At 42.0% G+C, this 14,174-nt stretch overlaps 1 protein-coding gene across 1 annotated transcript in view; it reads left to right on the top strand.

Moving 5' to 3' along the window:
- Window positions 1-14,174, top strand: part of LOC135549699 (zinc finger transcription factor Trps1-like) — a 176,641-nt gene that overhangs the window by 58,696 nt on the left and 103,771 nt on the right. The window contains 1 exon segment of the mRNA XM_064979924.1: window positions 9,237-9,909. Coding sequence (XP_064835996.1) covers window positions 9,237-9,909 — 673 coding nt within the window.

Here is a 14,174-nt window from a genome sequence, read left to right as displayed (position 1 = left end):
GCTGAGTGTGTGAGTGATGAAACGAATGCTGGCGTGTGTGTGGGTGCGTGCGTGCATGCATGTGTGTGTTTGTGTGTGTGTTTCTTTTTGTCTCATTGTGTGTATGTGCGTGAGAGTACATGCTGATATAGATTTTCCTCACTATTGCAAGTGTGGCCCCGTGTTTCAAGTTGCAAATGCTTACTTCCAGGTTCCTTCACGACAATGCTACAACATTAAGAAATAATAAAATATAAGAATACGAACATAAAGTAAATGTCTCAGTAGAATGTAATAAACATTTTAGCATAAGTCTAATACAGGAAGGCACAATTTATAGTCCAAGTGGGAATAGGGGGGCAAATGTATACATTGTGAAGTATTTGGCAATAATAGTAAGAGACTGGTAGCATCAGTTGTGATGTGATGTGTGTGTAGCATGAATGTATACTGTATGTGTGTGTGTGTATTGTGTGTGTGGATGAGTGTGTGTGTACTAAGTGTTGTCACAATACCATAATTTTGACTTCGATACCGAAATCACGTCTAGTTCCATGATACTCGATACCATTTGATACCACAATGATAGCTAAACAAAACAAGAAGGTAAATTAGCCAGTCACAGAATGGTACTTAATCTAGACTAATAAACACAGCTACTGCTCTGTTCCATCGTTAGGCATATTTGAGTTCAATATCATTACATTTTACAATGTTTATGTAAATTATTTGCTATGCCAATTGTGCAATGTCTCTTTAAGAAAGTAATGATGTTGCCTCCTGGGTGGCGCAGTGGTTAAGGGCGGCAACATCATTTCAGGAGGCAACATCATTACTTTCTTAAAGAGACATTGCACACTTTTATAAAATAAGAGATTACTTATTATATGCAAATGGGGTTGATCAGTACAATAAAATAACATGTTCTGTGCCACCAGAGATTCTGGGTTCGGGCCTAGGCTCTGGCGTAACCGGCCGCGACCGGGAGGTCCGTAGGGCAACGCACAATTGGCATAGCATCGTCCAGGTTAGGGAGGGGTTGGCCGGTAGGGATATCCTTGTCTCATCGCGCACCAGCAACTCCTGTGGTGGGCCGGGCGCAGTGCACGTTAACCAAGGTTGCCAGGTGCACCGTGTTTCATTGGTGCGGCTGGCTTCCGGGTTGGCTGCGCGCTGTGTTAAGAAGCAGTGACAAGAGACAAGATAGTAGCTACTATCAATTGGATACCACGAAATTGGGGAGAAAAAGGGGGTAAAATTAAAATAAAATAAAAAAGTAATTATGTCATTCACTATGCAGAATGTTGCTGTGGAATCTGACATTGTGGCTATTCATGGGTTCCATGTTTCGTCACAATATTGTTTTTAATGCTTGTTTTGGATTGATGCCCGACTGAACATTCTACTCAATGCATCGTCAGTGAGTGCTGAGGAAGATTTCAAATGTACTCTAGACATTACAGTGGCTTGGATATACAATGACATTCAAGAGGAGGCAAATAATTAGTAGCAAAACTTTGGTCATCATTTTGATGTCACCAGATTGCCTTTGGATGCAGTATAATGTTTGCTAGCTAGTTAAGATTGAGGGGAGGCCACTGGATATTAGCTAGCTAACGTTAGCATATTTTTGACGAACTTTGCTAGCTAATGCCATCTGTCTAGAGTACATTTGACAACATGATAATGCTGGCAAAATTGTTTTCTACTAAATATTTGACTACTTTAGCAATGTCATCGTATTTCGAGGCACTATAGTTTAATTTAGACGAAACAGTAGTTAGACACCTTCCAGAATGATTGGGCTTAATCACCACTTTAGTGCACCAGTATGACGCGGGGTGGCCTGAGAACATTCGTAACAATGAGAAAGTTCGTAACAATGGCATGATGCGACCAAGTGACGAAGGTGCAACCTATGAATGGTGCTAGTGGAAACCAGATGGAAGGCGAGAGAGACGAAGAAGTGAATGACTTTTTGGTGGCTAGGGACGTTTTTTGTCACAATCAGCTCTGAAATCAGCATTTTTTTGCGTGATGGTTTGCACATTATCACAAACAAAGTACTATTGTAGTGAATTCAGCTGTAAGCTAGCAAGGAAAGTTAGCCTACAATTAAAGCTGGAAGCTACCGGTTTCATCTTGCATTGTGAAAGTTTTATAACCTGTACGGACATTGTTTTGCAAAAAGCAATGAACAGTTTCAACATTTCTACATGCCGTGTTGCATTATTCAAGTTTGTTAACATCTGTGCAGCATGAGTGGGGACTGGGGAGCTATCAATGCAGCCCAGACAGCCCTAGCAATGAATGACTAAGTGGAGCAGGCACCCTGCTCTTCGCACTATAAAGGGGCTGCGCTGATGCAGACTTGATCCTCTCAATCACGTGAAACACACTTGACAGAAGTACCGCATGTAAAAAAAAAAAATCTAGTACTGAACCGTTTTTTGGGGGGAGGGGGGGTTTGTTGAAAAAGTAACAAAGTTTGGGTATTCCGTGCAACACTAGTGTGTGCTAAGGTGTGGAGCGTCAGTACAGGTGGCCAGTCCAGTTCAAGTGTTCATCAGTCTGATGGCTTGTAGATAGAAACTGTCTCTGAGGCTGTTGGTATCAGACCTCATGTTCTGTTATCGTCTGCCCTACGGTAATGGAGTGAGCGACTCGGAGCTAAGGTGTGTGGGGTGCTTGACGATGCTGCGGGCCTTCCTCAGGCACTGTTTTGAGGGAGAATATGTTTGTGGGGAGTTGAGAGCGTATTATTGGATGCGCTGCTGCGTTGAAAAATCACAGATGTTCAGGACATTCTTTAGAGGCATAGCTGGCCTCTTGGCCTGGTGCAGCTGTCCTTTGAGATGTAAACAGTACAGATAATCAGAGAAGCCTGCCTGCAGACTACACACACACACACACACACACACACACACACACACACACACACACACACACACACACACACACACACACACACACACACACACACACACACACACACACACACACACACACACACACACACACACGCGCACACAATATATGCACACACACACCTATGTGTACTGAAATTCCAAAGGCTTTGATCTTGTTCCTTCTGCCCCTGAGTCTCTAAGCGAACACACTTCCCGCACTGCATGCTGGGGAAAACAGGTTCTTCTCGATGATGAAAGCCTGTCTCTCCTCACTTCTTCCTGATTCATAGTTAGGGCACCTTATTCTTTAGGTTCTGCTACAGGGCTTAACTGGGAAAAGGCTGATTGCTGGGTTAACTGATCTCACCTGTCAGTTCAACCGAACCTGATGGCTTCCCCTTTGCCGTTACAGGTGTAAAATCTGGTTTAAGGCAGGGATTCACATCTCTTCTACAGCTGGTGCAAATCCAAATCGAAGGACTCTATGGTGTAGTCAGTGTAAAACAGGTGAAAGACCATTATGGTGTAATTGGTGTAAAAACCAGGTGGAACCCCTCTATGGTGTAATCGGTGTAAAACCAGGTAGAAGACCTCTATGGTGTAATCGGTGTAAAACCAGGTAGAAGACCTCTATGGTGTAATCGGTGTAAAACCAGGTAGAAGGCATGACCTCTCGTGGCTCGAAGCCATAATGCTGACTGACAGAGTCTAGAGGGAGGGAGAGAGACGCCGAGGTTGCTGCTCCTTTGTTCAGCATCTGTGAAGAGTTTAGCCAGATTGCTCTGTAGAGAAGTTAGGCACACACACTTATGGAGGCATGCATGCACACAGTTACTAACATATACACAGTCACAGAGTCACACGTACGCACGCACCGCATATGCACACAGTAGGCACTCACGCATTCATACACACACGCACACACGCACACACACACACACGCACGCATGCACACACACACACACGCACGCACGCACGCACACACACACACACACACACACACACACACACACACACACACACACACACACACACACACACACACACACACACACACACACACACACACACACACACACACACACACACACAAACACACTAGTGTTGCACGGTATACCTAAGCTTCGGTACTTTTTCGATACTTGAACATGGAAAAACGGTTGAGTACTAGAATTGATATTTTCGGTGTTTCTGTCAAATATATACGGATTGAGCGGATGGAGTCTGTCTACTAATTTATTTGAAACTTCTCAAGGGGGCAGTAGTAAGCTAGCCAGGGTGAGCAAGTGAGAGGAGAGAGAAAATCCCGACAGCATGGCTGTATTTTAATGAATACATCATACCTCCACGCCTGCAGCTTTTTGACCAAACTGTCTCCAGAAGTGAACTATGGGAATACGTTGCTTACAGAGCAGATGATGAGGGCCAGCCCACCGAAACAACTATGCAAAAGGTGTTACAAAGCAGTGCAGTGCAAGGAAGGTTTAGTTGCAAAACAACATAAAAAAATGTAAAAAACTCTTTCACACATGACATTTGCATTGTAACGTTATTCTACTTGCAACTAAATTTGAATTCTTCTTGAGTGACATTGACATTAACATATACTCAGTATGACGTTCATTTGAGCATTATAATTGTTGTATGTGTATGTTGTTGTATGTGTCAAACTGCTTTGCTTTATCTTGGTCAGGTTGCAGTTGTAAATGAGAACTTGTTCTCGACTAGCCTACCTGGTTAAATAAAGGCGAAAAAAATAAATATATGATTACAACCCAAAAGTAATGTGAAATGCCCTCATAACTTGGCTATGACAGCGATATATTTAGACTATGTCACGTTTGTCTGGGCTGGGACTGCTAGCAGTAGCCACTAGCCAGCCAGCAGCCCTGGGTGGAGCATTGCACCCTGGGAGTTGAAATGCACTTTGGGAATTGTAGTATGCTGTGTAAAATCCTTTGTACTTCTATGGTGTGTAGACTATTACAAAAAGCTCCAGAAGCTTCAGAAATTACCTTCAAAGTTTTTTAAACATTTAGAAACCAAACTATTTATTTAATACATTAAATTATTTAGCTGTAATGATCATTGGTCCTATGTAATGTCATTTCACCCAAAATTATGGCCATAGATTATCAAATTATCCCTTGTATGTAGCAGATTACATTTTTAAACAGGTTAGATGTAATTGCACAATTATTTTGTATGCTGTGAGTCTCAGATATGGTTTTGCATAAGACAAATGTAATGTATAGGTTGTTCAATAAATAAAGGTTGTAAAGGTTGTTCAATAAAGCTTCACAATAAGGTGTAGAACATTAGATTTGCATGCTGGGGGGCAAAGAGTCCCACAGCTCCGCTAAAACCATTGACAAGTGTGTGCCATTTTGAAGGGATTGTTAAATACATTTTTACTATTTGGTTGTAATATCATCACCTCTTGAAGAGCCTAGTCAGACCTACAATTTTCAGATTATTCCATGCAAAACAATTACATTTACAATTACATATTTATACAGCAAGTAACTGCAACAACTGATCATGTAATTTCAGATACGTAGGGTAGCCTCACGATATCTCTCAATATTAGCCACCATTAATTGGATATTTGAGTGATATATTTTTTTAAAACTATACCTGACAAGTATGAGTGGTTTGGTTCATTTCCCACCCTTGGTGGGCTTTGCTTGTCAAGCAGCTGATGGGCCCATGCATTTAGCTAAACATAGTGACCTAATGTAATTTTTTCTCAAACCATTTTTTCACTAACCCATTTTCAAAATTGTTTTTATGAGTGTTTAATTACGGTTACTGCTATTGGAGGACCAAAAAAAGCCTATACCGATTAGTCGGATGATTCATTTTTATTTTTTTGTAATAATGACAATTACAACAATACTGAATGAACACTTATTTTAACTTAATATAATACATCAATAAAATCAATTTAGCCTCAAATATAATTAAAACGTGTTCAATTTGGTTTAAATAATGCAAAAACAAAGTGTTGGAGAAGAAAGTAAAAGTGCAATATGTGCCATGTAAAAAAGCTCATGTTTATGTTCCTTGCTCAGAACATGAAAACATATGAAAGCTGGTGGTTCCTTTTAACAGGAGTCTTCAATATTCCCAGGTAAGAAGTTTCAGGTTGTAGTTATTATATGAATTATAGGACAATTTCTCTCTCTACCGTTTGTATTTCATATACCGTTGACTATTGGATGTTCTTATAGGCACTTTAGTATTGCCAGTGTAACAGTATAGCTTCCGTCCCTCTCCTCGCCTCTACCTGGGCTCAAACCAGGCACACAACAGCAACCCTCAAAGCAGCTTTACCTATCGCTCCACAAAAGCCGCGGCCCTTGCAGAGCAAGGGGAACAACCACTCCAAGTCTCAGAGCAAGTGACGTTTGAAACGCTATTAGCGCGCACCCCGCTAACTAGCTAGCCATTTCACATCGGTTACACCAGCCTAATCTCGGGAGTTGATAGTCCTGAAGTCATAAACAACTGCTGGCAAATGCACAAAAGTGCTGTTTGAATAAATGCTTACGAGCCTGCTGGTGCCTACCATCGCTCAGTCAGACTTCTCTATCAAATCATAGACTTAGTTATAACATGATAACACACAGAAATACGAGCCGTAGGTCATTAATATGGTCGAATCCGGAAACTATCATCTTGAAAACAAGACGTTTATTCTTTCAGTGAAGTACGGAACCGTTCTGTATTTTATCAAACGGGTGGCATCCCTAAGTCTAAATATTCCTGTTACATTGCACAACCTTCAATGTTATGTCATAATTATGTAAAATTCTGGCAAATTAGGCGGCCCAAACTGTTGCATGTACACTGACTCTGCGTGCAATGAATGCAAGAGAAGTGACACAATTTCACCTGGTTAATATTGCCTGCTAACCTCGATTTTAGCAAAATATGCAGGTTTAAAAATATATACTTCTGTGGATTGATTTTAAGAAAGGCATTGATGTTTATGGTTAGGTACAGTCGTGTAACGATTGTGCTTTTTTTCCCCGCAAATGCGCTTTTGTTAAATCATCCCCCGTTTGGCAAAGTTGGCTGTCTTTGTTAGGAAGAAATAGTCTTCACAAAGTCAGCAGGCAATATTAACTAAATATGCAGGTTTAAAAATATATACTTGTTTATTGATTTTAAGAAAGGCGTTGATGTTTATGGTTAGGTACACATTGGAGTAAGACAGTCCTTTTTCGCGAGTAAGCACCGCATCGATTATATGCAACGCAGGATACGCTAGATAATCAGACATAATCAGACATTTGCTCAATAGGTGATGATATGAAAAGCAACTAGATATAGCATTTAGCATATAGCATTTATTTAACAATTCCTTGAAAATGGCACGTTGTTGTCAATAGTTTTAGTGGAGCTGACGGTCTCCTTGCCCCAGAGCAGCCAAATTGAACGTACTGTGGCGCTTGATTGAAAACAACCGATTATTTTGTAATTTAAAATTGTGTTTTATTTTTGAACAAAATTGACTATAGAATAGAATAATAGTGTATTTATTTAAGTTGTTCTAGTTATCAAAATATTTTTCAATGTTTAAAAAAATTAAGCCCCGTGGTTATTCTGGGACTTAACTAATACACTTTCTTTCTCTTTTTTTTGCCGTGGTATCATTTCTGTATCAAGTATCATGACGCTAAACCTGGTATCGGCATGATGTCAAGCAAATGCAATAACAATTACTTTTTGTTGTTGTTTTTATTTGTTTTGTTTGCCTTTCAGTTGGAAGTAGGTGGGAGGAAGAAATTCTAAATATTTTTTGCTTCATAATTAGATTAAACTTTTAGAAGAAATGGTTCCAAAAGAGTTCTTCGGCTATCCCCATAGAAGAACCCTTTTTAGTTCCAAGTCGAAACCTTTTGAGTTCCACCCTTTCCAAAAAGGGTTCTACCTGAAACCAAAAAGTGTTCTTCAAAGGGTTATCCTATGGGGAAAGCCGAAGAACCATTTTAGGTTCTAGATAGCACCTTTTTTTTGTAGTGTAGAGTTAAAGAGAAGCTGACAGGACGTTGCCTTTTTTCAACAATGTAGTTAGTTATTCATAATGTAACTGCCCTTTGATCACTATGCCTTTTTTCAACAATATAGTTAGTTATTCATAATGTAACTGCCCTCTGATCACTATGCCTTTTTTCAACAATGTAGTTAGTTATTCATAATGTAACTGCCCTTTGATCACTATGCCTTTTTTCAACAATGTAGTTAGTTATTCATAATGTAACTGCCCTTTGATCACTATGCCTTTTTTCAACAATGTAGTTAGTTATTCATAATGTAACTGCCCTTTGATCACTATGCCTTTTTTCAACAATGCAGTTAGTTATTCATAATGTAACTGCCCTTTGATCACTATGCCTCTTTTCAACAATGCAGTTAGTTATTCATAATGTAACTGCCCTTTGATCACTATGCCTTTTTTCAACAATGTAGTTAGTTATTCATAATGTAACTGCCCTTTGATCACTATGCCTTTTTTCAACAATGTAGTTAGTTATTCATAATGTAACTGCCCTTTGATCACTATGCCTTTTTTCAACAATGTAGTTAGTTATTCATAATGTAACTGCCCTTTGATCACTATGCCTTTTTTCAACAATGTAGTTAGTTATTCATAATGTAACTGCCCTTTGATCACTATGCCTTTTTTCAACAATGTAGTTAGTTATTCATAATGTAACTGCCCTTTGATCACTATGCCTTTTGGAGACGTGCGTGCTTATAAGTCTGAAAAGTTGAGGCTATGGATGAATGGCCACACTCCTAGCACTCTTGTTGATGCTGGTAAAATAAACAGGAGTGGGCGAGGAAGTTGTGTTTATTTATTTGGACATCCATGCATTGGACATCTCTGTGGAGACATGGCTACGCTAACAGGAAATGAAAGCATTTTGAACCTGCTGTGATGGTTCATTGTGGTTCTGAGCAAAACCCAACTGGTTATTTAGCTGAAGTTTTCATGTGGTGTATCACAATTATTGTTGAATTTGATACAGTATATGATGGTCGGAGGTTGGAGAATGCTTGTGAGATGAGCGCGAGATAGAGTTAGCCAGTGAGATTCATTCAATTGAAATTGATTGAACCCATAATGTTTTGATTAAAAACATACACTCATGTTGACCAAGGTTGCGCTGGTATTCATTTCCTGATGATATTTCTCACTGCCTGTCGATGTATGCTTTCTCGTGGTCAAGACTGGCACACTATTCATCCTCTGATATTGTCTACCTCCCTCCATGTCTGTCCCTGTCGACTCTCCCTCCCTCCTTCATTAACCCTTCCATTGTCTTCCGCCTGTAGGAGAGTCCACGGCTGCTGCCGGTGCCGCCACTGCAGCTTTACGGCCTCTGACACCTCATCACTTCTGGATCACTTCAACACGGCCCACTGTCAGGATTCCTCCACCTCCTCTCATCCCTCCGCTTCCTCCGCCACCACCAACGGCTGCTCCGCCACCACCCCCTCCACCCTCAGCATCAAGGAGGAGAGCAAGGGCGACCTCAAGCTCTACAGTCTGGTTCCCCCGGAGGGTCGCGCCGCTGAGGCAGGGCCGGGTGCCGAGGGAGGGGTGAAGAGTGAGGCCCTGGACGAGAAGGACACCCAGGGCCCCAAGGGATGGGTGGAGGCCAGAGAGGCCCAGGCCCAATCCCACGCAGCAGGCCTAGTATGGGTGCCTAAGGAGCGAGCCGGGGACATACTGAGGGGTAGTCCGGCCCAGTATCCCCAGGGCGCCCTGCATCTACTCAATGCTGTGGCCGCCTCTCAGGAGCAACAGCACCACCAGCAGAAGGGGGGGTCAGCGGTGCTCAGGGACTCCCCAGGCCTGGTGTTCAGCCTGGGGGGGGTCGACACCAAGGCCTTCCTGTCAGGACAGCCCCAGGGCGGTGCCGAGAAGCCTGGGCATCTGGTGCAGCAGTACTCCTCACCCACCGAAGGCAAGGCCGCCAAGGAGGAGTCCCAGTCGCTCCTAAGGGTAAGTAAACTCTCCACTCTCTCTCCTTCCTCACCCTCTCTCTTGTTTTGTTTTTTTCACTCCACTACCCATCTCTGTTCATGAAAACAGCCTATTTTGGACTATTCTCCTGTGTTTTAATGGCCTAAGTTCTGCTGCTGTGCTCTGCTGGAGGTCACTGCAGTGCAGAGAGAGAGAGAACCAAGGCGGAAGCCATTTTGAAGCCATCGTCCCTGAATGATGAATGGTGGTGCTCCGAGTTGTGCCACACCAGAGAGCCTCTGTTATGTTCTCATCCCTCACATCCTTCTCATCCTTAGAGTCTCGCTCTAGTCTCCCACCATGTTTATCAATCCCCCAAAGCTGATGTTTGTCTCCCCTGCTCGGCCTTAATGAGGTAAGACCAAGCCAGCAGAACAGCAGAATGAACCGCCTCTGGTTAGTTCTCCCTCTCTCTGAGCTCCGACCGGTCTAATTGAGATATTGTTTCCAGCCACCCTGAGACTTACAGACACAACAATGGCTATATCTCTCACTCACACGCACACACACACACACACACACACACACACACACACACACACACACACACACACACACGCACACGCACACGCACACGCACACACACACCACAGCTAAAAACAATGGTTCAATGAAGAAGCGGAGAAAACAAATGTCTGGCTATTTGTCAATAGAGTCCTTCCTTTCTGCATGCAGCCGCTTTTAATTCAGAGATAAGAATCTCACATTAAGACTTGATTGACTCAGTGCGGTTTGTATTGAATCTGTCTCGCTGGTTCATTTGGCTTTGGAGTTAATGTTCTCACTCATTCTGGCACTCCCAACGGGTCTTTGGCTTTTTGGATCCGACATCGCCGTTTGATTCCCAGGCTGTCAATCATGCCTTTCAGCGGACATCAGCACATAGTGTACAAGTTAATAAATAACATATATCAACACAGCGGCCATCTTGAAGGCCTCTTCACAATGATTTGGAGACTTGACAGCAGAGAAAACTTTGAGTCATCAGCCCGCACCTCACACACTGTCAGAGAGAAGAGATCACACTGATTACAAAGATTAGCAGCAGTATCTGGCATGTGTGTGTGTATGTGTGTGTGTATAAGTGTGTGTATGTGTGTGTGTATGTGTGTGTGCGTGTTCTGTGTTTATACTCTACAGTGCAGTGGAGGCTTCAGCATCGGGATATTTGCCACAAAATGCCTGCAGGCCCCATTCAGTCATGCTTAGTGAGTTTCATAAATATCTACAAAACTGGGTTTAAAGTCAGAGATAAGACTGGCGGTGCAGACTATTTTTGGGGCTTGTCTGTAGTTATAAAGGTGTGGAGAGACATGGCGTGGCAGGAACAGACTGCCTTAGAATTCACCATTAGAAGAAGACAATTGCCTCACAAAGAGGCCTTTAATGTAATTCTTCCAAAGCCTTCACCACTACTGCCATCTGACATTGAAATAAAATCTTCTCTCCATGGTCAGGCAATTGTATATATTTCAGTGTGGATTCAACGGCTTCATGACATGTTCTGCATATGTTATGTCTAGTGTTTACTTTGAACTGAAGCAGGGCTGGACTTAACAGAGGGAGGTGGGAGGTGGTGGCGGGTTATCCCACAAAGCTCTGACATCATCTCTTGCTCCCATCTGCTGTGCTTCACCCACGTTTCATTCAACCCCTTTGACACAGAACATTGAGAAACTGTCAGCTGCCCACGGGGACAGCAGCACTTCCTACGAGCTCTCCATCCAAACTCCATCATTGTCTTATGTAACACATTCGTTTAAAAAAAAAAAAAAAAGCTGATTTTGTCTCTCAACATTAGAACTGGGCTGTGTGGATTTGAATAATGTGCTTTTGTGCGTTATTCAGTCTCTCTTAGTCTATCTCCGTTGTCTTTGGCATTTCTCTTTTTCTTAGTTGTCTTTGTGGACAGTTCTGGGTTGGGGAGACATTGGCAGCCCTGGCTGTGTTGGCAGACGCCAGGCTAGGGCGTGGCACGACTGAGCAGCGCGGTTAAGTCATTATCTAAGGCGTGTCAACGCAGTGTGTGAAAGGATTGGGGCGGGGGCGGAGATTAGACCATAGTCTTCAGGAAATGTTGAATCAGAATGTTTTGGGACAGCTCAGGGCTTAATAGGTCTCAGAAGGGCTCTGAGGTTTTTAGCGTCGATCGTCACAATGTTTTTTCAGTTACCATGACTTAGCTTATGAGTCATCACCTAGAATTATAACATGGGGCAAAGCAAAGTAAAGGGAGGTGTTCTTAAAGCAAAAATAACCTGAGAAACCAGGTTTGTACTTAGCTTCACACAGTTTAGTACTTCACTTTCTCAAATCCCACTCATATTCTTAGGTTTAAATCTGTGACATGGGTTTGTATTTGTATTTTTGTTTATTATGGACCCCCAAAGCAGCAGCTACTCTTCCTGGGGTCCAGCAAAATTAAGGCAGTTTATACAGTTTACAAAACATTACAATACATTCACAGATCTCACAACATACTGTGTGCCCTCAGGCCCTTACTCCACCACTACCACATATCTACAGTACTAAATGAATGTGTATGTATAGTGCGTCTGTTATCGTGTGTGTGTGTGTATGCATGTGTCTGTGCCAATGTTTGTGTTGCTTCACAGTCCCCGCTGTTCCATAAGGTGTTTTTGTATCTGTTTTTTAAATAAAATTTTACTGCTTGCGTCAGGTACTTGATGTGGAATAGAGTTCCATGTAGTCATTGCTGTATGTACTACTCTGTGCCTCCCATAGTCTGTTCTGAACTTGGGGACTGTGAAGAGACCTCTTGTGGCATGTATTGTGGGGTATGCATGGGTGTACGTGCTGTGTGCCAGTAGTTTAGACAAGGACAGCTCGGTGCATTCAACATGTCAATACCTCTCATAATTAAAAGTAGTGATAAACTCAATCTCTCATCCACTTTGAACCAGGAGAGATTGATATATTATTAATATCTGCTCTCTATGTACATCCAAGGGCCAGCCATGCTTCCCTGTTCTGAGCCAATTGCAATTTTCCTAAGTCCTTTTTTGTGGCACCTGACCACACGACTGAACAGTAGTCAAGGTGTGACAAAACTAGGGCCTGTAGGGCCTGCCTTGTTGATGGTGCTGTTAAGAAGGCAGAGCATCACTTTATTATAGACATACTTCTCCCCATCTTAGCTACTACTGCATCAATATGTTTTGACCATGACAGTTTAGAATCTAGTGTAACTCCAAGGATTTTAGTCATTTCAACTTGTTTAGTTGAGGTTTAGAGTTTAGTGAGAGTTTTATTCCAAATTCAATGCTTTTAAAAATTCAATGCTTTTAGTTTTAGAAATATTTAGGGCTAACTTATTCCTTGCCACCCACTCTGAAACTTACTGCAGCTCTTTGCTGAATATTGCAGTCATTTCAGTTGCTATAGTAGTTGCCGTGTATAGTGTTGAGTCATCCGCATATATAGACACTTTACTCAAAGTCAGTGGCATGTTGTTAGTAAAAATTTTAAAAAGCAAGGGGCCTAAACAGGTACCCTGGGGAATTACTGATTCTAACTGGATTATATTTGAGATGCTTCCATTAATGAACACCATCTGTGTTCTGTTAGACAAGTAACTCTTTATCCACATTATAGCAGGGGGTGTAAAGCCATAACACATACATTTTTCCATCAGCAGACTATGATCGATAATGTCAAAAGCTACACTGAAGTCTAACAAGACAGCCCCCACAATAATTTTACCATCAGTTTCTCTCAGACAATCATCAGTCATTTGTGTAAGTGCTGTGCTTGTTGAGTGTCCTTCCCTATAAGCATGCTGAACTTCTATTGTCAATTTGTTTACTGTGAAATAGCATTGTATTTGGTCAAACACAATTTTTTCCAGAAGTTTACTAAGGGTTGGTAACAGGCTGATTGGTCGGCTATTTGAGCCAGTAAAGGCGGCTTTACTATTCTTGGGTGGCGGAATGACTTTAGCTTCCCTCCAGGCCTGAGGGCACACACTCTCTAGTAGGCTTAAATTGAAGATGTGGCAAATAGGAGTGTCAGTATTGTCTGCTATTATCATCAATAATTTTCCATCCAGATTGTCAGATCCCGGGGGCTTGTCATTGTTGGTAGACATCAATAATTTTTTCACCTCTTCCACACTGACTTTACGGCATTCAAAAGTACAATTCTTGTCTTTCATAATTTGGTCCGATATACTTGGATGTGTAGTGTCAGCGTTTGTTGCTGACATGTCATCCCTAAGTTTGATT

The sequence above is a fragment of the Oncorhynchus masou genome, chromosome 12, assembly GCF_036934945.1.
Source record: "Oncorhynchus masou masou isolate Uvic2021 chromosome 12, UVic_Omas_1.1, whole genome shotgun sequence".
Classification (NCBI taxonomy): domain Eukaryota; kingdom Metazoa; phylum Chordata; class Actinopteri; order Salmoniformes; family Salmonidae; genus Oncorhynchus; species Oncorhynchus masou.
The sequence above is the reverse complement of the archived record's forward strand: the minus strand, read 5'-3'. Positions and strand labels throughout refer to the sequence as shown.